The 24,194-nt window shown below is 42.3% G+C and overlaps 1 protein-coding gene across 1 annotated transcript in view; it reads right to left on the bottom strand.

The window, feature by feature from the left end:
• The window catches only part of adamtsl3 (ADAMTS-like 3), a 202,392-nt gene extending 178,198 nt beyond the window's left edge, over positions 1–24,194 (bottom strand). Inside the window, exons 1-2 of the mRNA XM_053414931.1 lie at positions 23,968–24,194; positions 22,068–22,183 (exon numbers count right to left, since the gene is read on the bottom strand). Coding sequence (XP_053270906.1) covers positions 22,068–22,127 — 60 coding nt within the window. The 5' untranslated portion in view covers positions 22,128–22,183; positions 23,968–24,194. The remainder of the gene's footprint in view (positions 1–22,067; positions 22,184–23,967) is intronic.

Below are 24,194 nucleotides of genomic sequence, written 5' to 3'. Positions count from 1 at the left end.
GTGTATACACTATAATTGTATGTGTATAATTCTTCATTCAGGGCATATATTCTGAGCGTACACACGCAAACACATCCAGTTTCACGTCTTAAATCTACCCTTAGCATATCTAAGGTTGTTAAAATCATTTTAAGTCACTGTCCTACACATATATTTCTGTATCTGTTTGTTGTGTTTCTTCATTGAAGCTACAATTTTCAAACTACTACACCTTCTGATAAAGATGTACATTATTTAAATACATGCATTTGATATGTGTGTATACACTATATGCCCTCTATGTATACTTATTCATAGAGGGCATATATTCTGAGCGCACACACACACACACACACACACAGATCGTGGAGGGGCTACAGCTCTGGAGGCTAACACTGCTGCAACTTTTGCGGCGAAATGCACTTAAAACCCCGGGTATGAGTTTATTGAGCAACGGAGGTGGCAACGAGCTAATGGTGACCGGCACCGGTGCGTGCAGCTCGGGGTGCGTGGAGCAAATCTGTACGGGCCACAAAAGTTATAAGGCGCAGCTATCTCCCCCCTCCTCCTCCTCTGCTTCGCCGCCCGGGCATCACAAGAGAGGTTGTCCGCTGAGCGAGCGCCAAAGCAAGGGTACAATGCAGCCGGAGACCGGGACTGCAGTAAAGTGAGCCGTCATCTGGGAAGCCAGCCGCCACACGGGTTTTTGTTGCGCGTCTACTAGTGCCTCATACGGTAAAGTCGTTTCACCCAACCATGCTGTATTACCGTAAAGCCACAAGCCCCATACCTTTGGTCATTAAATAATTGTGACGTTTTTTGAAAAACTTAATACATAACATTATTAAAATACTGCAAACAGGTAAATCAGTGTAAGATCCACACATACTGTATAAACTTTTCACATACCATCCTACAGTAGAGCAATCATAATGTCAACAATGTAATAGTATATATTGAGAGAGGACCCTCGTCCGTCTATCCATCTATCTTCATGTCTATTTTGTAACACTAATAATTTTACTCAAAAGACTGACACCCACCTGGGGCATCCTGGCTACAGTTTGTAGGCTAGCCCGGAAACATTACAATGTATTCATAGCTGGACGAGGCTCTGTCACTGTTGTGCAGTAGGATGTGGAAAGTGAGACCAGAGATGCGAGAAGAAGGGCTTTCATATCTAGAAATATGACAACTATTTTAAACAGTCAACACCATGACAGTCCAGAGTTGAAACAAGGAGAGAGAGAGATGCAGTCCTACACGCTTCTCTTCGATTCTATTAGAGAATTCACCCCCAATATCCTACAGAAACTGTGTCTGCCCCCGACAAACTAAATTAATCCAATCCAAAACAACCAGGAGAGGAATAATACATTCAAACCTAATAAAAGTTAATACAACTAATATATCCGTTCCAAAAAATCTAAGTATAAAAAATGGTTAATTAAATATCAGGTCAATCAATCCTAACTGCCTTCTCATTAATGATCTGATTACTGATCATCAGATCGATTTACGTCTATCTGAAAGTTGCCTGCAAAATGGTGAATATGTAGGTTTAAATGAAGCAACGCCCCCCAACCCATATCAAAACTCATATTCCTCGAAGAACAGGCAGAGGGTGAGGTGTCGCCACAATCTTTCAACCCTTGACCTAAAGATAATTATAAATCGTTTGAAAGTCTCAACATCAGCCTTGTACATCTAAGCCTGAAAATCACATAAACCAGTTCATCTAGTTATCATCTATCGTTTACCTGCCCATTACTCAGAATTTGTATCTGAATTCTCTGAATTTCTTTCTGAGCTCGTTCTTAGGACAGATATAGTCATTATAGTCTGTGATTTCAACATTCATGTAGATCAGGCATGACAGGTTACGGGGGTGATAAGGGGAGAATATAATTTTTTATTTTATTCTTTTTAAATTTTCGGTGGAATCCGTCAGTTGGTCTGTTGCTGCTGCCCGCCTCAGCTGCAGCAGCGCCAGTAGTGCTGATCGAGATGTCGTTACTAGCTAAGTACACTGTGTTGAATAAGTACTGAGATGTCCTGAGGGTCAGTGAATAAGTTGGGGTGGGACATGTGACAGTTCTTGACCAATGGCTGTGGGGTTGTGTGGGATGATAAGCTCTCATTGGCTGGTTTGTTGGCGGGTCAGGGGTGAATGAGGAAGTCGAGGGAGAAGACGAGTGTTGATGTTAGGAGTGAAGAGACGACGCAAGGACATCTGAATGATGTTATGAAAACAGCCACTGCCCAGAAACTGTCCCCCGATATGGACAAGCTAGTCAAAGTTAAAATGTATCTGGCTTCGACAAGCTGCTGAAGTAGGCTGGTCTCACCATTTATCATAATCCAGTTTGATACGGGTGGGAGGGAATAAAAGGGGTTGGGGTTGACTGATAGCCAGGTTAGTGCCATATAGGCAGATGGGTGTGTGGAAATATGGGTTGGGGTTAGGTTTGCCAACTCCCTGAAATATAAATAAGGGACACCTCATTGGCAGGGCTGGCCAACCCGATTGCCTTCACCCTTCCTGGCGTGGTGAATTTTTGTGTCCCCTTTTTTTGTGAGTGAAACGATTTTTTAACTATTTAATCCTGAATTGAATTAGATGCATATTTGTTATTTTAACAGAAGTGCAAACAGAACGTCTTTAGAATTTTTTTAAACATATTTGTGCCTCAAAGGCCAGCAGAAGGGCTACAGAAAAAGTGCGCCGGCACACCGGCAGTGTCCTTTATAGATGTTTTCGAGCACATTTTCCACCCAGGTGTTTGCTTTTTCCCATTCCTCCCGGTATTTTTGCATCCTTCTGTATCATCGTACTCGTGTGTGAATATGCTGTCAGCTCATTGATCCCAGAGCAGGACATTGCCTGGGAACAAGTTTACCGTAAATGTTCATATAAAGCGCTCTGTTATTCATTTTCCATTGGCATTTTACTGACCATTTTTAAAAACTCACAGTAATACAGGACAATGTCAATCAATCAATCAATCAAATTTTATTTGTATAGCGCGTATTCACAAATTACAATTCATCTCATAGGGCTTTAACAGGGTGTGACATCCTCTGTCCTTAACCCTCAGCAAGAGTAAGGAAAAAGTACTAAAAACCCTTTTAACAGGGTAAAAATACGTAGAAACCTCAGAGAGAGCCACATGTGAGGGATCCCTCTCCCAGGACGGACAGAAGTGCAATAGATGCCACGTGCAGGAAAACATCATCAAGATTAAAGTCTTCAAGATTAAAGATTGAAGTCTCTAGCAGCATTTGATGAGGGTAGACATCCCGAAGGACAACCCCAACATGACATGCCAAGCAGTCCCACTGCAATCACAGTCCATGGTCAGCAACCATCCAGACCACGATCCACCATCCAGACCAGACGCCACTCCAGTCCTCAGTCACCGTCCACCGCCGCCCACCAGGACCCATCACGAGCCACCACCGCGGTCCTGGTCCAACACCCGTGCCCAATGCCAACGCGACAAAGGGTCCGCCACCAGCACCATGATCAGCCCACATAACGCAGAATCCGCCACACTGGATCCAACACTGCGACCCCCGGTGCGCGATCCACAAACCGCAATCCATGGTGCGGCCACAGAGGCCCTGGATCTGCGGGTGATAAAGCAAAGGGATTCCGGGGAAGGGGGATAGGGATGGAGAAGAGGAAGGAGAAGCTGGAAAGAGAAGCTCCGTGTGTCATTTGTCATAAAATAGAAAAAGTTATGTTCTTCCGCACTAATTAGCTCTAACTATAAGCTTTATCAAAAAGGAAGGTTTTGAGCCTACTCTTAAAAAAGATGGTATCTGCCTCCCGAACTGAAAGTGGTAAATGATTCCACAGCCGAGGGGCTTGATGGCTGAAAGCTCTGGCTCCTACTCTACTTTTAGAGACTTTAGGGACGACAAGTAGGCTTGAATTCTGGGAGCGGAGTGCTCTAGTGGGTTTATAAGGTACTAACAGCTCTTTAAGGTAAAAAGGCGCTATATTATTAAGGGCCTTGAAGGTGAGGAGAAGAATTTTAAATTCTATTCTAGATTTAACTGGAAGCCAGTGTAGCGATGCTAATACTGGAGAAATGTACTCTCTTCTCTTTGTTCTCGTCAGGACACGTGCTGCGGCATTTTGGACAAGCTGTAGAGTCTTTAACGACTTACTGCTGGAGCCTGATAATAATGAATTACAATAGTCCAGTCTTGATGTAACAAAGGCGTGGACTAGTTTTTCTGCATCTTTTTGTGAAAGGACACGTCTAATTTTTGAAATATTACGCAAGTGGAAAAAAGCGGTTCTAGAAATTTGTTTTAAGTGACTATTAAAGGATAAATCAGGATCGAAGATCACTCCCAAGTTCCTAAATATCATTAGATAATGTATCTCTAAGGTGTTTGGGACCAAGTATTATAACCTCTGTTTTGTCTGAGTTTAATAAGAGAAAATTGCGGGTCATCCAGGTTTTTATGTCCTTGAGACATGTTTGAAGTTTAGTTAATTGATTGCTTTGTTCAGGTTTTATTGACAAATATAACTGTGTGTCATCCGCATAGCAGTGGAAATTTACCGAGTGTGTCCTGATAATGTTTCCTAGTGGAAGCATATATAATGAGAATAAAATTGGGCCGAGCACAGAGCCCTGTGGAACACCATGGTTAACTTTGGTGCGCACAGATGACTCATCATTAATTTGCACGAATTGGGAGCGATCAGAAAAATACGATTTAAACCAGTTAAGGGCGGTTCCATTAATGTTAATTAACTGTTTGAGTCTTTGTAATAAAATTTGATGGTCAATTGTGTTGAATGCTGCACTGAGATCTAACAGAACGAGGACAGAGACAAGTCCCTGATCTGAAGCTATTAAAAGGTCATTAGTGACTTTTGCCAAGGCTGTCTCTGTACTGTGATTGGCCCGACTGAAAGTCTTCATATATATTATTTTCCTGGAGAAACTCACACAGCTGATTGGCTACAACTTTTTCTAAGATTTTAGACATGAAGGGGAGATAAGTTATTGGCCTGTAATTGGCTAAAACCTCTGGGTCTAGAGTGGGTTTTTTGAGTAGGGGTTTGATGACAGCTATTTTAAAAGATTGTGGTACATCACCTGATGATAATGACAGATTGATAATGTTAAGTAACGAACTATCAATTAGGGGCAGAATTTCTTTAAGTAATTTTGTAGGAATGGATCTAAGATACAGGTTGTTGGTTTAGAACCTGAGATTATTTTTGGTAAACTGATCACGGGTGATCAGAGAGAAGCTGTCTAAGTAATGGGTAGGATTCTCAGCCGTTTCTGAGATCTCTGTTGTTGGGAGGGTATTAGTGCCAATTGAGGGCAGGAGATGGTTGATTTTATTTCTAATAGTTTGAATTTTATCATTAAAAAAGGTCATAAAGATATTGCTATTTAGGGATCGAGGAATACTGGGTTCGGTGGAGGTGTGACTCTCTGTCAGCCTGGCTACAGTGCTGAAGAGAAACCTGGGGTTGTTTCTATTCTCTTCTATTAGTTTTGAATAGTAGGCGGCTCTTGCTTTGAAGAGAGCCTTTTTATATTCTTTAACACTATTGTTCCAGTCTATTAGATTTTCAACATGGTTGCTGGAGCGCCACTTTCTTTCTAGTTTTCTTGATAATTGTTTTAACTCATTTGTCTGGGAATTATACCACGAAGCTAATTTACTATGTTTGACATTTTTCTTTTTTAGAGGCGTTATTGAGTCTAATGTTAATCGTAATGAGTCTGCAGAGCTATCAACGAGGTGGTCGATCTCAATGTGTGTCCCTTTTCAGATCAATACGGGACGGGTGCTTTTGTTTCTAAATACGGGACAATTCAGTTTTTCAAGGGACGGTTGGCAACCCTAGTTGGGGTTGACTGGTGATGACTGGCAAAGTTAATGTGCCTCATCTGTTGTTGAGCCAATTCAATGTTTTTAGATAGCTCATATTTGACTATTTTTTCAAGAAACTTTTAGTTGTACTAAATCCTACTGGATATTCAATCACATGGCCTATTGTTGGACTACTTTATTCTGGCGCTTACTCTCTGTGACTCATTTAGGCCTACTGGCCTTCTTTTAATTGGGCTAATTATGCATTGACCTGTTTTCATGTGCAAGCTTTCAATAAATATAATAAAAGTAATTGACTTCCGGTATGGTGTGGTAGAGAGGAGCAGCGTGGCATCGTCTCTCCCCCGCTCAGAATTAAATAACTTATCTTTCACCAGCTAAACCAGCATAAAAAAATATCAAACTATCCTCTTAACCCAACTTGGCAATGCCGAAGTCTGCAAGACAACAAAAAGTTGACCAGCTCCGGGATACGGCAGAAGATCCTGTTGACCCGAGTGAGGCTAACGCTAACACTGAGCATGCTGCTACGGCTAAAAGCTCGTTACCGTAGCTTTCTTATGATGCGCTGCTTAAACACATTGCCACTGTCGTTGCTGAGGAGGGCAAGCGGACGCAAACTAAGATCCAGCAGGTCTTCTCCAGCTTCGAATCGATTCTGGAGGAAAAAGTTGACAGCAGGCTGAAACGGATCGATAAGGTCGCGGCAGCTACCGACTCCCTCACTGCACGTCAGACCGAATACGAGACCCGTGTCTCCGCCTTGGAGGACGACGTTACACCGCTTAAGAGGAAACTAACCGCGATGGAGAAAGTAAATGCCGAGCTGACAGCTAAAGTCACAGATCTAGAGGGTCGCTCCCGACGAGACAACATCAGAATCTTAAACCTCAAGGAGTCGACTGAAGGCGGTGACCCGGTTCGTTTCTTTGAAGGATTCATTCCCAAGGTGCTGGAGCTCCCGGTCCAATCCATCACTATCGACCGCGCACACAGAAGTCTCGGGCCGCCTTTGGAAGGTCGCCCTCGCCCTGTCATTGTCAAGATCCATCGCTCCAGAGATGTCTCCATGATATGGTCTGCAGCGAGACGCAAAGGAACCATCCAACATGAGGACCAGGCTATTCGCTTCGCTCCCGACATCCCTCCGCTGGTCCGCTCTGCACGCAGAGCCTTCAACCCTGTCTGCGCCGAGCTTATTAAGCGAAACATCCGCTTCCAGATGATCTTCCCTGCCGTGCTGTCGTTCAGGGTAAACGGGGTACAGAAGTCATTCAAGGATCCGGAGGATGCAAAGACATTATTGGACGGTAACGTGTAATCTGTGACTTTTCCGTTATCTGCCTTTCATTGTACTGCTGGCAGCTGGTGAGTCACACACTTAACTTCAGTGACGTGCTACCCACACATCACATTAGTTAACCCTCCCTCCCCTTCTTTATTTTATATTATCATTATTTTTTGCGCCCCTTAACTTTCTGTGTGGTGGTGCAGTCACCTATGCAGCCATCTGAGCGGGGGAGTTGGCTACCTTTTGGTGATTTTTTTTTTTGAATAATTAAGGAAGCCTTTTCATTTTCAAGCTAGAGAAAGTCTTTGACACCACCTTGTGGTTTTGAAGTCTCGGTGGAGACTAGCTTATTTTCCTTCCATAGGAGTTACAGACATGGGTGTTCTTGTCTTCTCCTTGTTTTGTGTTTCTATTTGTATTGTTCAGATGTTCTTGAGTTATTGCAGGTCCAGAGGTTCTTCTTTCCCCCTTCGCTTCCCCTGTCCGAGATATATATCCATAGCCTTCAAATACGCTGCCCTCCTTTTGCCTCTGTTTTTACCTTGTAATGGGTGAGGGTTTTCAGTTGAAAGTCCTAAGCCTCAATACAAGGGGTTTAAATAATCCAGTGAAAAGAGTTGCTATTTTTGACCTCCTTCGCAAACAAGGAGCCCATTTTGCTATGCTACAAGAAACTCATATGGTTAGACGTGATGTGAACCATTTATCTAATAGATTTTTTCGGATACTCATTCTTCTGCTACCAATAAAACCAAAGGTGTAGCAATTATCTGCCATCGCAATCTGCACTTTAAATTGCTGGATACATGGTCTGACAATAAAGGCAGGATAACTATTGCCAAAATTCATATAGAAAATACAGACATTGCGCTGGTATCGCTTTACGCCCCTAATACTTTTGACTCACAATTTTATGAACAGATAACTAAAATTCTGCTTGATCTTCCTGACTTTAAGCTAATCATAGGTGCTGATTTTAATGCTGTATTGGACCACTCCTTTGATAGATCCGGTCAATCTGAAAACAAAGAACAAAGACAGAGTTCGGATGCCTTGCGCTCTTGGTCAAATAACACTGGTGTGTTCGATTTATGGCGTTTGATGAACCCTACTTCCAGAGATTTTACCCACCTCTCAGCAAGACACAAGTCCTTTTCGCGTATTGATTATATTTTTGCCTCTAGAGGCTTCTTTAAAAAAATTATGGAGGTCACTCTCTTGCCAGTCACTCTTTCAGATCACAAGGCTGTAGTTGTTCTTGGCTTGATTCGCTCCACCCCATTGCGAGCTCCTAAATGGCGTTTTAATACTACCTTACTTCGTGATGAGTCATTCAGAACTCAGTTTATGGCACAACTACTGGCACAATAATGCTACTCTGTATGCATCTAATTTAAGAAAAGCCCGCTCTTCCTGGCTGACCCAGTTGGAGCGCAAACTTTCAACATTGGACAACTTATTACAACAAAATTTTGATGATCAGGTTGCATTGCAGTACGACCTGGTGAAAAAAGACATTAATGCTATTCTCAAACGGCGTGCTGAATTCTTGATCCATAGAACACCCCAAACATATTGAACATTTCGCTGACATCATCTCCATTAGATCAGAAGACGGGCATATGTTAACAGAACCCTCTGAAGTCAATGCTTCTTTTCGTAGTTTCTATGCTAACTTGTACAGCTCAGAGGTTTCTCACGACAAAGATTTATGCAACAAATTCTTGAGTTCCATTCAACTACCTAAAATGACAGACAATGGCTCCCAAAGTTTAAACGCCCCTATCACTTTAAATGAGCTTAAGGCTGCAGCTGATGATATGCACAAGGGCAAATCACCTGGCCTGGACGGGATCCCCCCAGAATTTTACACAGCTTTCTTGCATAGTCTGGGGCCCTTATTTCTTGATATGATTCAGGCCTCCTTGGAGAGAGGTGCTTTCTCCAGGGATGTGAATGTAGCTATCATTTCATTGTTATTGAAAAAGGATAGGGATCCTTCTGAATGTGCCAATTATAGACCTTTATCCCTTTTAAATGCTGATATTAAAATTTACGTTTCTTGCACGTAGGCTCCAACCCTTTATGACGAAACTCATTAATTGTGACCAAACAGGATTCATCAGATCCAGGCAGCCTGCGGACAATATGAGGAGATTAATACATATAATACACGGGGCCTCCTCATTACAACTACCATCAGCTGTCTTTTCGTTAGACGCTATGAAAGCATTTGATCGTTTGGAGTGGCAGTTTCTCTGGTCAGTACTGGAGTTTTTTGAGGTGGGTCCTCAATTCTTACATATGATTAAAGTCTTATATACCAATCCAAGAGCTATTTTGCTTACGGGCAGGACTTGCTCGTCCCTATTTGACGTTGCGAGGGGCTCCAGACAGGGATGCCCTTTGAGTCCCCTCCTGTTTGCACTCTCTCTGGAGCCTCTCGCTCAGTCAATCCGGATGTCTAAAGCTATCACTCCTATCACGGTGTTTGGGACCACACATTACATATCTTTGTATGCCGATGACATCCTCTTACATCTAGGGAACGCGCAGCAGTCTCTGCCTGATGTTTTATCTATTTTCCAACGTTTTATTGATCTATCTGGGTACAGAATAAATTGGACAAAGTCAGCTTTCTTACCTCTGAATGACCAAATGAGAAACATAACTTTACCTGCAAATATTCCAGTAGTCAACCACTTTAAGTATTTGGGCATTAAGATTAGCTCATCAGTACAGTCCATTGTCAAGTCCAATTATGAAGAAACTCTGTCCAACATAACCCGTGACCTTGATAAATGGTCCACGCTGCCAAATTCTCTTAAATCTCGTGTATCTATTATTAAAATGAATGTGCTTCCCCGGATTAACTTTGTGAGTGCGATGCTGCCTTTGCCACCACCTCCACGTTTTTGGGACAAGGCCCAGCAGATAATTTCTAACTTTGTCTGGAACAGAAAACGTCCTTGTCTCAGATTATCCACGGCACAGAGAGATAGAGCTGACGGGGGTCTCTCACTGCCTAACCCTAAATTATATCACTGGGCCTTCACTCTGCGACCCCTGATCAGCTGGCTCGACGAGGGTATCGAGACTTCATGGCGAACACTGGTGGAGAATATGGTTCGTCCATTGAAACTAAAGGAAATCTTATTTTCCAATGTTCCCCTAAAGAAATCTCAAGTCAGCTATGGCCCCATTGTTTTTCACGTATTAGCAGTAGAAAAAATGTGTGGTATTTCATCTAATTGGAACCCGTATTCACCTATTTTTTTATAATGATCGTTTGTTGATTGGTAAATCCCCAATTAAGTTTGGTCAGTGTCGCCGGTGGTATGACAAGGGGATTCACTCCCTTGGTGACATTTTTGGGGACAGGGGCCTATACTCTTTTGAAGATCTCACATTTCGGTTCAACTTGCAACATTCCACTTTTTATTTCTACTTGCAGCTGAGAACAGCCATGAAAACATATGGTGTACCCTGGCAAGGTCCACTTGAGGAACACTCTTTGATCAAACTTTTTCGTCAGGCCCGGGAATCCAGAAAAATTGTATCTAAATTGTATCGTTATTTCCTAGAAAAATCTTATGTTACTCTAACAGTGAATGCAGCTTGGCGGGCAGATATTCCTGACCTTGACCCCGACTTCAGCTGGGATTAGGTCTGGGATACAGTTAAACAGTCATCCAGAAACCCTGACCACCAACAGATTCATCTAAATTTCATTCACAGAACGTACATGACGCCTCGTAAACTTTACTGTATGAAAATTAAAGATAATCATAACTGTACACTATGTACTACAGGCACTGTGGGCACCTTTTTCCACATGATTTGGGAATGCCCGGGGGTTGAACATTTTTGGAAGATGGTGCAGAGTGAACTGTCATTGCTATTGTCCATTCCTATCCCCCTGTCCCCATCTGTTTTTATTTTAAATGATCTTTCTCAACCGAAACTTACGAAATCCTCAAAGCGCGTGTTTCTGGCTGGCCTAACATCCTTTGCATGATCGCAACAAGGTGGAAACCGCCCCATATACTCGGCGACAGTGGCTGCTCAACTTCATAGACGTTGCGCTTCTGGAATTGTCCACAGCACGCGTCCAGGGTGCAAAGGAGGAAGTGTCATTGTACTGGGCTCGAACAGTGGAGGCTCTCAAAGGCCTTTTGGTGTGAACTGAGGCCCCCCCCCCCCCCCCCCCTCTGGTCCTGCTTTCTTTGGTTCATGTTCCCTGTTTAGGTTTTATTGTGTACTGCAAATTGTGGACGGCATCTAACCATTTGATAGATCTAACTAGGTAACACTTCAATGGCACTTTTTTTTTTTCCTTTTGCATTTATGACATCTTATGTATGTTACTTAATTTTTTGCTATATATTTATCTTCAGTTATTTTTATTTTTTATTTTTTTTATTTTTATGTTTTCATTTTATTATTATCCGGTATGTGTGTATCTGTTTGTGTGAGTATTTGGGTATGCTTATGTTTGTATACGATAATTACTTTATTTATGTGCTGTTGAATGATGATGATTGTTGTCCTTCAAATCCCTATAAAAATTTGATCACAAAAAAATAAAAGTAATTAACAGTTTACACTTGTGTTATTTATAGGAAATGTGTTTTGTTGGCACCGAGTCTATTTTGTTGCATTTCTAATTTATAAATATAGGCTACTTGCATGGATAGGAAAATGTTCCGTTTTTAGAGGGTAACTGTCTCCTGCTTTAGGCCATGTAATTGCAGGCCTCACTGTGAGGCTATTTTGGTGCCAATGCAATTTCTTAGTGATGTGTAGGCCTTCATGAATAATTTCAAATAGCCTACCTATCTAGTCAGTGTTTGGCCTTTTCAGTACGAAAGTGTAATCCGGCCCCCTGAGGTCTCGCTTGAAAGAAATCTGGCCCCCTGTCCAATTTCAACCTGTCATCCCTGATGTAGACGTACCTAATGACCACCTTAGTTCAGCATTTAACTCTTTAATAGACTCAATTGGTTTTACTCAACATGTGAATAAAGCCACTCACTGTTTAAATCACGCTCTTGATCTCAGGGGCGGCTCCTGGCATAGGCGACATAGGCGGCTGCCTAGGGCGCAAAATGCCGAGTGGGCGCCAAAAGAGGATGATTTATCATGACGTGATACATGCAATGTTAACCAATGCAGTAACGTCACAAGATCGTCTCTTCTATTGCCAATCTGAAATCTCGCCTAGGGCTCCAACATTGCCAGGGCCGGCCCTGCTTGATTTTGATCCGACATATGACTTAAAAATTGAAAATGTAACAATATATCCTCAAAACCCTATTCTGTTCGATCATTTTTGAATTACATTTGAATCTACAATTATTGACAACACTGACTCTGGACAGAAATTATATTATAGTCGGTGATTATCTGATAAAACTGTGAACAAATAAAAAACGCTTCCTTTAACCTCCTTTTCCCATTAACCTCAAAGCCATGTGTCAGTAGAATACAGGAAGTTCATCAAAACCTCACTCTAAACTAGTTAATAGTACAGCAGCCTCATTAAATAAAAGCTTGACGCTGTCGCTCCGCTAAAAAAGTAGGAGGCAAATCAGAGGAGATTAGCACCATGGTATAATTTTCAAAACAGACATGACGGATGCTGGAGAGGGAGTGGCGTTCCATCAGCCAAGGTGATTTTCACCGAGCCTAGAAAGATAATAGCCTGATAAATTACAATAAAGAAATGCCAGGACCTTCTATTATTCATTATTAATAGAAGAACTAAGAACAACCCCAGGTTCCCCTTCAGCGCTGTAGCAGGGCTGACAGAGAGTCATAGCTCTACTGATCCATCTATTCCTTTAACTCTAAGAAGCAAAGATTTCATGAGCTTCTTTACAAACAAAATTATAACCATCAGTGAAAGAAGTTACAACCTCCTCCCCATAAATAGCAAAGATACATTGTATAGTACAGAAACCATAGAACCACCTATAGCACCAGATTTATATTTGGACCGATACTCTTCACCTTATAAATGCTCCCTTTAGGTAACATCATCAGAAAGCACCATGTGCACTTCCACCGTTATGCAGATGACACCCAGCTGTAGATAACTATGAAGCCTGGTGAATCTAATCACATAAACAACTTCAGGAATGTCTCAAGAACATCAAGACCTGGATGACCCAGTACTTCTTACTTCTAAATTCAGACCAAACTGAGGTCATCGAATTGGCGCTCAACATCTCAGAGAAACACTGTCTGACCAGATAGTCTCCTTGAATGGTGTTAGTTTGGCCCCTTACCACTGTGAGGAACCTTGGAGTTATGTTTGACCAGGATATGTCATTTGACCCATATATAAAACAAGTCTCTAGGTCAGCTTTCTTACACCTGCGCAATATTGTGAAAATTATGAAAATTTTGTATGTGTTTTTTCCATCCCATAGTCTCTCTCTCGCTTTCTCTCTCTCTTTGCAAGTATCTCTGACTCCAGAGCTGCAGGATAACAACAATTAACATAATAATTATAATTTTATATATTATCCATATATATATATAAATGTTTGCTTCTATCATTAATAACATACACTCTTATTGTTTTCATTATAACTAGTCAGAGCTGAAACCTGATGGTGCACATGTGTTTCAGGTCTCTCTACTCTCTCTCCCCTCCCCCCTATCTCTCTCTCTTCTCTCCCCTTTTTTCCACCAATCTCTCCTCTCCTCCCCATTTTTCACTGCTCACCCCAACCGGTCGCCTACATTGAGTCTGCTTCTGTTAGAGGTTTGTTCCAGGAAATGAGTGAGTTTTTTTCTCTCCAGTCGCTTAAGTGCTGCTCGTTGTGGGAACTGTTGGGTTTCTCTAAATAAATTCATGTAAAAATCCTTGAGATAATGTATATGATGATTTAGCGCTATACAAATTAAATTGAATTGAATTGAAAATAATCTGAGCTTTTAGTATACACTGTTTGAAATCAAATATATCTATTTAATATGTGATGTTATATGATCTTGACGATTTATAGGTCAATTTAGGTCAGGTTCTATAGCTATAGACTAGGATTGTTAGCTTGTTGAAGAAATGAAAAATGAAGTCTTCCCCACTTTGCCCTTTTCCTCCTACTCCCCAGCTGATCCATGCAATTCCTCCACGGCTGTCATCAACACACAATGGCAACAACATTCCTCAAAGTCATACCTCATAACTCATTGGCATCACAGACAATGCTGTTTTCAGAGGAGGGTGAAAGGAAAAGCTTGGTGATTTTGACCAGTTGTTGTTGTGAGTATGTAGGAAGGGGAAGTTGGTGGTGGTGAGGGAAACAGGTTCGGGACCCAGGGTTGGAGTGGGAGATTGGGCGGGTGTCCACTGGCAGCAGGGTAAATGAGATGAAAAAAGGCAGAGCTGCTACTGATGGGTTGTGTTTGAACAGCTGTCCCTACATCAAGGTTGAAGGATGACAGGAAGAGGCTGGCACCAGGAAGGCCAGGCCAAAAGGAAACAGACGAATAGAGAGGTGGAGGAGTGCTGTTTTCCCTTTGTCCTTGTCTTTTCCTTTCTTCACTACCACTCCTTCCTTCACTTCTCCACCAGCCTCCTATGTGGTGTGATAACACCAGGAAAGGAGCTGTTTTCTCTTTCTGCCTTTCCCCAACATTTTATTTTTAGTCAACAAACCAAGTGTTTTAAAATATTAGTGACAAAAAAGAGGGGATGTAAGGTCAAATCGAGGAAAAGAGAAATAATCATCTGAGGTCAATTACAGCTGCTTGCGATAATCCATGCAGCTAGCCAGGCATATACTCTAACGCTCCCCCTTTAGTTCAATGCAACAAAAACATTACTTTACTTCTCAATTGAACACATAAACTCTTAATGTATTGAGAGAGACATTTTTCTTTTTGATGACCAAACTAGATATGGATGATGCAGGCACAGATTTATATACCTGTCCCTATTTCCAAACACTATTAACACTAAACTTAAATCATACACCACTCTCAAAAGAAAAAACTTTTCACGATGTATTTTTTATATCAGTCGATATATATTGTGATATAAATCAAATAACCTGTGTATGTACAATGTTATTCTCATATACAAACGTTTTTTCTCACACAAACCACAGTGAAAAGGTGTATATAATATCAAGATAAATAGAAGATACATTTATTAACACATGCACAATATAAATATTCTACATTTTTTTAATTTTATTTCTATTGCCTTTTTACATGTATTTATTATCTTGTTTTTACCACGTTCTGATGTACATGATGCTAAAACTGAATTTCCCCGATGTGTGGATCAATAAAGTTTTATTTTGTCTTATCTTATCGTAAATCAGCGCCAGTGCACTGAGGCACATTACTCCGCAGGTCAACAAATTACTCTGCCCCTCGGATGTTTTCTAATCACTCAGAAATAGAGCTGATCTTTATAAAAACCTGCTGAATTCATATTTATTTTCCTCGGTAAATGGGGCGTCGCTTTTTCTGCAACAAAGAAGCTAATACACAGCGTTATTTGAACGGCTAGTCATGTCTCACATCAAGTCCATCCTCTGAATGTCAGCAAGACAAAGGAGATTATGGTTGACTTCAGGAAAAGCCACACTGAACACCCACCACTGACCATCGATGGTGCTGCTGTGGAGCGACTGAGCAGCACCAAATTCCTGGGGGTGCACATCAGTGAGGACCTCTCCTGGGCCACCAACTCTGCATCACTGGTGAAGAAAGCCAAGCGGCGCCTCTACTTCCTCCGCAAACTCAAGAGAGCGAGAGCTCCCATACCCATCCTGAACACATTCTACCGGGGAACCATTGAAAGCATCCTGTCCAGCTGCATCACTGTGTGGGGCAGTAGCTGCACTGAACACTGCAGGAAAAAACTGCAACGCATAGTCAACAAAGCTGGTAAGATCATTGGTGCCCCACTCCCTTCCTTGCAAGACACTTACACCACCCGCCTCACCCGGAGAGCTACCTCGATTTCGAGTGACACCAACCACCCAGCACACAGTCTGTTCAGCCTCCTACCCTCTGGAAGAAGGTATAGGAGCATCCGTTGCCGCACCACCAGACTCAGAAATAGTTTCATACACCAAGTTGTCAGGAAGCTAAATTCTCTCCCCCCACTCCCCCCAGCCATATCCTCCAGTCTGACGGGAAGCTGAACCCCCCCCCCCCCCTCCCCCTAAAAACACTCAGGACTCTGCAACAAACTGTCTCTTGTACTTTTTGCACTTTTATCACTTCATCACTTTTATCACTATGTTTACACTTTAGAGAATCTTATGCTGCTGTACGAAAAATCTGTATGTTTACTTAGTATTAGGAAATCTCTTGTCTTAGGGCGGCTGAGGGGTAGAGTGATCGTCCTCCAAACTGAAGTTCGGCGGTTCGATCCCCAGTCTGACCCATCTGCATGCCGAAGTGTCCTTGGACAAGATGCTGAACCCCGAATGGCCCCCCATAGAATAATAAAGTGCTGCGAATAGATGCACTGTATGAATGTGTGTGTGAATGGGTGAATGTAAAACTGTACTGTAAAGCGCTTTGAGTGGTCATCAAGACTAGAAAAGCGCTATATAAATACAAAACCATTTACCATTTTATCTGTTGTGCCTGTGCACTTTATATGTTTCACCGTGGGAGAGTGGGAAACGTCGTATCGATTCCTTGTATGTCTTGAAAATGTGAAGAAATTGACAATAAAGCTACTTTATCTTTATCTTTATCTTATTTCATAATTTGCGGAAGTTATGTTATACGTTATATCCACATGTTCAACATTTCTATTGAGGAATAGTTATATCGCGATAATTATTGATATTATATTCAATAAACAAAGGCTGACTGTATTCAGACTGACTGTTTTCAGGCATTTAGGGTTAAACTGACTCTTTAAGTCACGGGATGCACAGAATGTGCACAGCAGTTCTCCTAAAACGTCTAAATTATGTAAATTGCTGGAATCATTTGACAGGTGATGTAAACACATATCATCATATAAACATTGGGTGCTCATAAAAAAAATCATCATGTGCTGTTGTAAATAATTATCTCACTGCACCTTTAATAGAAAACAAACAAGATAATGATTCTGTAAGAGAGCTCCATAGTAACAATCAATTGACCTGGGGACATAGTCAACACTGTGACTTTATCTCACCATGTGATGTTGAGGATGCGTCGTAGACAGCACAGGTGAAAGCTTCTAGTCTGTCTTGCAGAGGTCGTCCAGGATTCACTGCCTTAAAGCAGGGTACCAAGGACACATGCCAGGTAGACTTTAGAAGTTTAGTATTCAAGGTCAACTGGTTGTTGTCCCACAATCTCTTGCTCAGTTTGGATATCATGGTGCACTTCTACACCTGCATCATCGAGTCCATCCTCACCTCCTCCATCACCATCTGGTTCGCTGCTGCCACCGCAAACGACAAAAGGAGGCTGCAGCGGATCATCCGTTCTGCTGAGAAGGTGATCGGCTGCAATCTGCCATCTCTACAAGACCTGTTTGCCTCGAGGACCCTGTGGCGTGCAGGCAAGATTGTGGCCGATCTTTCCCACCCGGGTCACAAACTCTTTGAGGTTCTTCCCTCGGGCAGGAGTATGCGGTCCATCAGGACCAAAACCGCCCGCCACAAGACCAGCTTCTTCCCGGCTGCAGTTGGCCTTATCAACAAGGCCCAGGATCCCCACCTGACTCGGACTTTTATTCCGCCCCCACACCTCAAGGATGTGTTAAATTAACAGATTATATTATATTATATTATACTGCATTACATTGCATATTGCAATCTGACACGGTTCACTGTTTTTGCATTTTACTTTTTATGTCTTTTATCTTTTATATATTTTTATTTAGATATGTTTATGTCTAAATAAATGTTACTTGTATAAATATCAGAAAAAGTGAGTAAATAAGAAGTAAATAGTGAGTAAATATTAGGGCTGGTCGATATCAAAATCACGATTATTTAAACGATTATTAATATGTGCCTTTATTCTGAAGTCTATGCTTTATTTTTTTAATCACTTCCGGTTCCGGTAAACACCGATGACGGCTGCGTGCCTTATTCCTCCGTGAAACCAGGATATCGGTGCCCGGTTATTCAAACCCTTAATGATGGCAACCCTAACACTCTATGACCGACTGACCGGCGCGGAGAAATGAGGGTCCGGTCTGACCGGTCTGAACAGCCAGGCGGGAGCGCCCTTGAGAATAGCGGGGCGCGGTGCGGCCGCTACATGGTCTGCTGCTGCCCTCCCTGCTTTTCCATACGCGCTGTTTTTTTCACCGCCGCTCACCACGCACACAACTCGCCTCCTTCACTTTACTGCTGCTTGAGATTGAGAGCCAGTCAGCTGGGCCGCTAAATGCTTTTGGGGAAGGACTGAATTGCGCATGGGTCTCTTTCGAAAAAAATGCCAAATAATCGCTTCAACTAGATTATAGTAGTTTGGAGATCGTTTGACCCCATAATCGTAATCACGATTAGATTTCGATTAATCGAGCAGCCCTAGTAAATATATACTGGTTGCTGTTTTTTTATTGCTTTTCTTATGTGTGTTGTATTTATTGTGTGTTTATGTTTCTATGTTCATTGTATGCACCAATTACCAGAGCAAATTCTTGTAGATGAAACCTACTTGACAATAAATACTTTCTGATTCTGATTCTGATGCCTGTAGCTTTAACAATGCGGTTGCAAGTGATGGTAAAGCCAAGTAGGTAGAAGAAGAAAAAGAAGAAGAAGAAGAAGAAGGATAACTGATGGATGGGAGAGAATAAGCCTTCCTTGGATGAAGAATAATAATGGTTCTCAGTCCTAACCCTTTAATTTGACATGTAATGCTAAGAGTAGCTCAACAGATACAATACCTATGTGTTCTGTCTTCCTCTACCACCATGCAAGTTTACCCCACTGTCACCATAACATCAAGTCATCTCAGGATCGCTGGCAGCTAGTGAGTGTGAATGCATGGTCAACGCATCTGACGAGTCAATGTTCAAACTATGTGTGCTCATGTTGTAATGGATTAATGATTATGGAGTGCTCCGGTAAAAATGTAATAATGATTATTGACATTGGAAAAATATAAAACATCGATAATTCAATGGTCAGTTTTGGGATGTGAAGCTCTGCTCTCACAATATAATGGTAATTCATGGAGCTCTGACTGTGTAGTCCTGCTCACTGACCTGAAACTCAGCCTAATGGTGTGGATTGATCATGATCCTATGCTTCCTTAACCAGAAGTGGTGTCGCTGCTACTAACAAGCCAAACTCTGTTTAGAAATCTGGATATTTTCAAAGTTTCCTCATTCATTGGCAGTTCATTCAGTCTAACACTTTTTCAGAGGTGTAAAGTAACGAATTACATTTACTCACGTTACTGTAATTGAGTAGTTTTTTGTGTACTTTGTAATTTTTTGAGTAGTTTTTTAAATGGGTAATTTTACTTTGACTTAAGTAGATTTTGACTGAAGTATTGTACTTCGCTACATTGGAAATTACATCCGTTCCGACCCCTGGCTACGGCGAAAGAGCGATTTGTTTACTGCTCCGCCGTTAAAGAGATGCGGACGTCAAAACATTAGTTCGGCTATAATATTAGTTCCGCCTCGCATTTTCCCCTCCCGGTCGCGCGCACCACCTGTTATGGGTGCACCACACAGTTTGAGAATCACTGCGCTACACAGGGCCGGCCCTAGCACATTTGGCGCTCTATGCAAGCTTCACTCCTGGCGCCCCCAGTACATTTAAAATTAACAAATTTTTACTTTTACTTGAGTAGATTTTTAGATGGGTACTTTTACTTAAGTAAAATATTTCAGTACCTTTTACACCTCTGCACTTTTTATGGTAGATCATATCTGCTTGCCATAGTCACAAGAGAAAGCATTAGTGACCAGTATAGGGAAGAAAGAGGCAACATTCTACTTATACAAGTCAGATATTGAGTATTTTAAACCTTGATGTATGTCTTTATGCCATTGATTCTCTGAGGCAGTGAATTCCCTCACCAAAAACTTAATTTGATGTTAAAAAACAACACACCCTGTGGCTGTGTGTGCAGTTTATAAGCAGTGGATAACCTGTCCAAACCTTCAAAATGTAATTCCCAATCAGCAGAATACCAACAGTAAACACCATCTGTTCGTTTAAGAGTAGGCTCAAAACCTTCCTTTTTGATAAAGCTTATAGTTAGAGCTAATTAGTGCGGCAGAACGTTACTTGTTCTATTTTATGACACATGACACACGGAGCTTCTTTTTCCAGCTTCTCCTTCCTCTTCTCCATCCCTATCCCCCTTCCCCGGAATCCCTTTGCTTTATCACCCACAGATAAAGACAAAAAAGACAGAACAAAAAATCCTGCTTTACTTCTCTAAATGTTTCTGGCCTGATAGAGAACTGCAGTGTTTCCCGTACGTTTCTATTAGGGGGTCGCCCCGCCCCGCAAACGGCACCTCCCGCCCCCCCCCCCGGAAGATCAAGTTAATTATTTATTTTATTTAAAATTTTTTAATATAGCGCCAGGTCGCCAGAGGCATGTCAATTATGTCTCTACATGGTCGCGCATTTAGATTTATCCTTTGCGCTCTGTATTGCGCACGGCGGAGTTCCATCCAGATGCGCGCAAACACAGACACGTGCGCACACATGCACGCAAGACACGCAACACGCCCCTTTCGTGCCCTCTGGCGGCTTGCGTGCGTCCGCCAATTTTTTTAACTATACGACAAAACGACGCGAGCCTCACGCAGCCCGCAAGGCTTGTGATTGGTCTGCTTACTACATCCCGTCCGGAGTCTAGTTTCCGGTTTCATGCCCCACAATACGCGGAAATCACGGAAGATTTAGAAGAACGAATATGGACCAAATAGATGAGCACTTGGCAGAAGAGATCCGAAAGTATGACCACTTGTATAACCCGTCACTGACTGGCCGATTTGTCCGCCAGAAATAGGCTATGAGGAGCCGGAGTGGCGATGTAAATAAACAGTCAACGAAGAAGAAGAAGACGTCTCTTCTTTGTATGTTTTGTCTTCGACAAAAACATTACTCCGCCTAGTGTTCTGGCGGTGAATTGCGTTGCAACACCCGCAACACGTTAGTGAAGCATAAACCAAAACGAGTCCGTCGATGCAGCTGCGTGGCCTTCCGCGGTTGCAGTCGCAGGACTATAATTCGGCCTTGACACGTGCGCCCACATAGGTGAGCAACCTCCCACCAGCGGACATAGAGCATCTGAGAACATGTCTCATGAATCACCTGAGAAGCAGCTAAAAATATTCGCGTTTTTTAAATGCTCCCAGTTGGATGATGGTAACAGCGGGAGTAGCTCTCCTGCTCCGGCTCCAAGTGCTGCACGCCCTGCCCCACACAAGTATCTGTCCGGTCACCACCGGATGACAGGTTTTGACCCAGCTTGGCTGTCAGAGGGGAAATACTCCCGCTGGCTGTACAAGACTGATCTTGGTTTTAGACCGGACACTGAAGCGCCGCGCCGTGCAATTCTCAAGCGCGCAGGCGCCTGGCTGTTCACACGGGACGCGTATTTATCAGCGTCGGTCAGCCCGCGATTCTGCTTTCTCCGCTTGTTGTATTTAACTGTGAACGCACCACGCCTCGCCTCGCAACCTCAGCCTGAACCATTATTAACCCCGCTGCGCCACTTCATAATAGCAACAACCAAAACCAAACAAACGAGGATTATGGCGAAGTGACAGTGAGCCAGGTGGTGAAAGCTCAAATCTACACTGAATGTACACGTTGAAAATACATGTGTTGCTGCAACTCAGCATCGGAATGTGTTCTTAATATTTTGCTCATATTATGACGCTAAATGAGAACAGTTAACCCATCCATCCATCCATCCATCCATCCATCCATCCATCCTCTCGTTTGCATTACCTGAACACAGGGAAGCATGAGGAAGATGAGAACAGCCCTGCAGAGGATAAATGATTCCATCCTTATCTGTTTTTCCCCCCAGGTCAGCTTCTTGCTACAGTTGTGCGAGCCCCAGACTGTGGACAGGAAGTTAACACAACAGATTAAAATACTTCTCCAGCAGCACCATGGTTTGATTGTGATGTTTAAGTGACACCACAATAGATATAATTTTTTTGAATTTAATATGCAGTTATTCATGATGAAACCACCAGTTAACAGGGCTGGATTAGGCGACTGATGGGCCCCAGTGCAAAGCTGAGATGTGGACCCCAAAACACCCAGATAAACCCCACTATGTGGATTGAATATGTATAGGTTAGTAATCAGTGTGTGGTTCCTTGATTAAGCATAAGTGTATTTAGTAAAATACATGTAAGTATATTATAAATGGATGAGATGAAGTCCTGAATGGAGCACTCTGCTCAGTGTGTGTTTCTGGGGAAATTAATGTCAGAGTGATGTCACCACGGTTGGGTTATCAACTTGGGTTTGGAGTAGAAGCAAAATTACATATAAGCTCAAGTTCAGCGGCTGAGTCTAGAGTAGTCTAGGCCAAGTAGACCACGAAGGCTGAACCAACATAAAACCGTCAGGTCTAAGGAGAATTCCCTATGTGTCACCAGCATAGAGCACTTCTTGCAGCTAACTGAAGCTTTATTTAACATAGATATAATATCAAAAATGCCAGTCCTTTTATTTTTTTATTTTTTTACTGTTAGCTATTGATTTAGTTAAATCCTGATATTTAAAATTGTACTTCTCCGATTCGGTTTTGTCATTGTCATTTCCTTTTTTTTGCTAAGTAATTTGCCACTGTGTGCTGGGGACAAATTGAATCCTGGGATTGGTTGGGCTGAGAAGGATCCACCTGTTGAATCCTTTGTTGTGTTGTTTTTAGAAGCCCATGCAAGTGGACAGCCTAATCATGCTTGTGTCACGAATAAATACTTCAAATCCAGCCTCAGAAGGATGCAGCCTTTGATTTGGTACACATGCTTAAGTCAGTGCTTGGCTGATAAAATTCCCCAAATTCTACTGAAATGCTTAATGGGAAATGTAGGATCCGGCATGTTTGAAACATAACTCACACCAAGGACAAAAAAATGCTGCATTGAATTTGACTTGATAAAAATTATAGAAATCTGGCTATAGCTTCCTGTTTCATGAAAGTGCTAAACTAAATCAGCCCTTTAAAATCACCATTAGAACTAGGTCTTAACTCAGAGGCCCTCAGATAGAAGACACTTCAAGATTAAGTGACACTACAGGTGTGACTTTACTTTCTCCTTCAGTTCAGAAGCTTCCTATGAAAAAACGAATTTGCAATCATTGGAATTGTGAACCAGGTATGCTCAGGCAGCAGCCCACATTGGTTTGTAATCCTGCTTATTCATCAGAAATGATAATTTTTGATTGCAACATCAAGACAGAATATCAATATACAAGACCTGATATTCAAATTAATTTTCTGCTGATAATGCAATTTGGTTGGAAATAAACACTAGAAGGGGATCACTCGGGAGAATTTAGACTTGTTACTGGACATTTGTCAGAAAGATTTGACATTTAATCGATGAAGTAATTTATGATTAGTTAGTTAATTAGTGAAAAGTGAAAATGACAGCCGAGTTGGTGAAGTAAAACAACAAGAAACATCCGAGTAATAGAGGGAGTTGACAGAAAAATTCACCTGAATCCAGGAGCAGTCAGAGTGTGCAGAGAACATGTGTGTCTGCTCCATGTGGGAAGCAGAGAACGATCACTGCTGCTCACCGAGCATCAGCACATCAGTGTGCGTGTGTGTGTGTGTGTGTGTGTGTGTGTGTGTGTGTGTGTGTGTGTGTGTGTGAATACACACCTCACCTCCAGAGGGGGAGAGCTCCTGCGCTTCCTATGCGCTCATAAGGAGATGCAGCATCAGGTATTCGCCCCCAAAACACTCCGATTATGTGAGTAGGTCCCGGAGCCCACAGCCCGAGTCAAACACTGACACGTCCAGGAAGTGGGTGGCGAGGAGGGTGTGGGTCAGGAATACACCGTGCAGCCGCTTCGTGTCCCCGGTGAAGTGTCTCCTGTCTCCGGGCA

Source organism: Pleuronectes platessa, chromosome 1, assembly GCF_947347685.1.
Source record: "Pleuronectes platessa chromosome 1, fPlePla1.1, whole genome shotgun sequence".
NCBI lineage: Eukaryota > Metazoa > Chordata > Actinopteri > Pleuronectiformes > Pleuronectidae > Pleuronectes > Pleuronectes platessa.
Note: the sequence above shows the minus strand (reverse complement) of the source record. Positions and strands in the feature narration are given on the sequence as shown.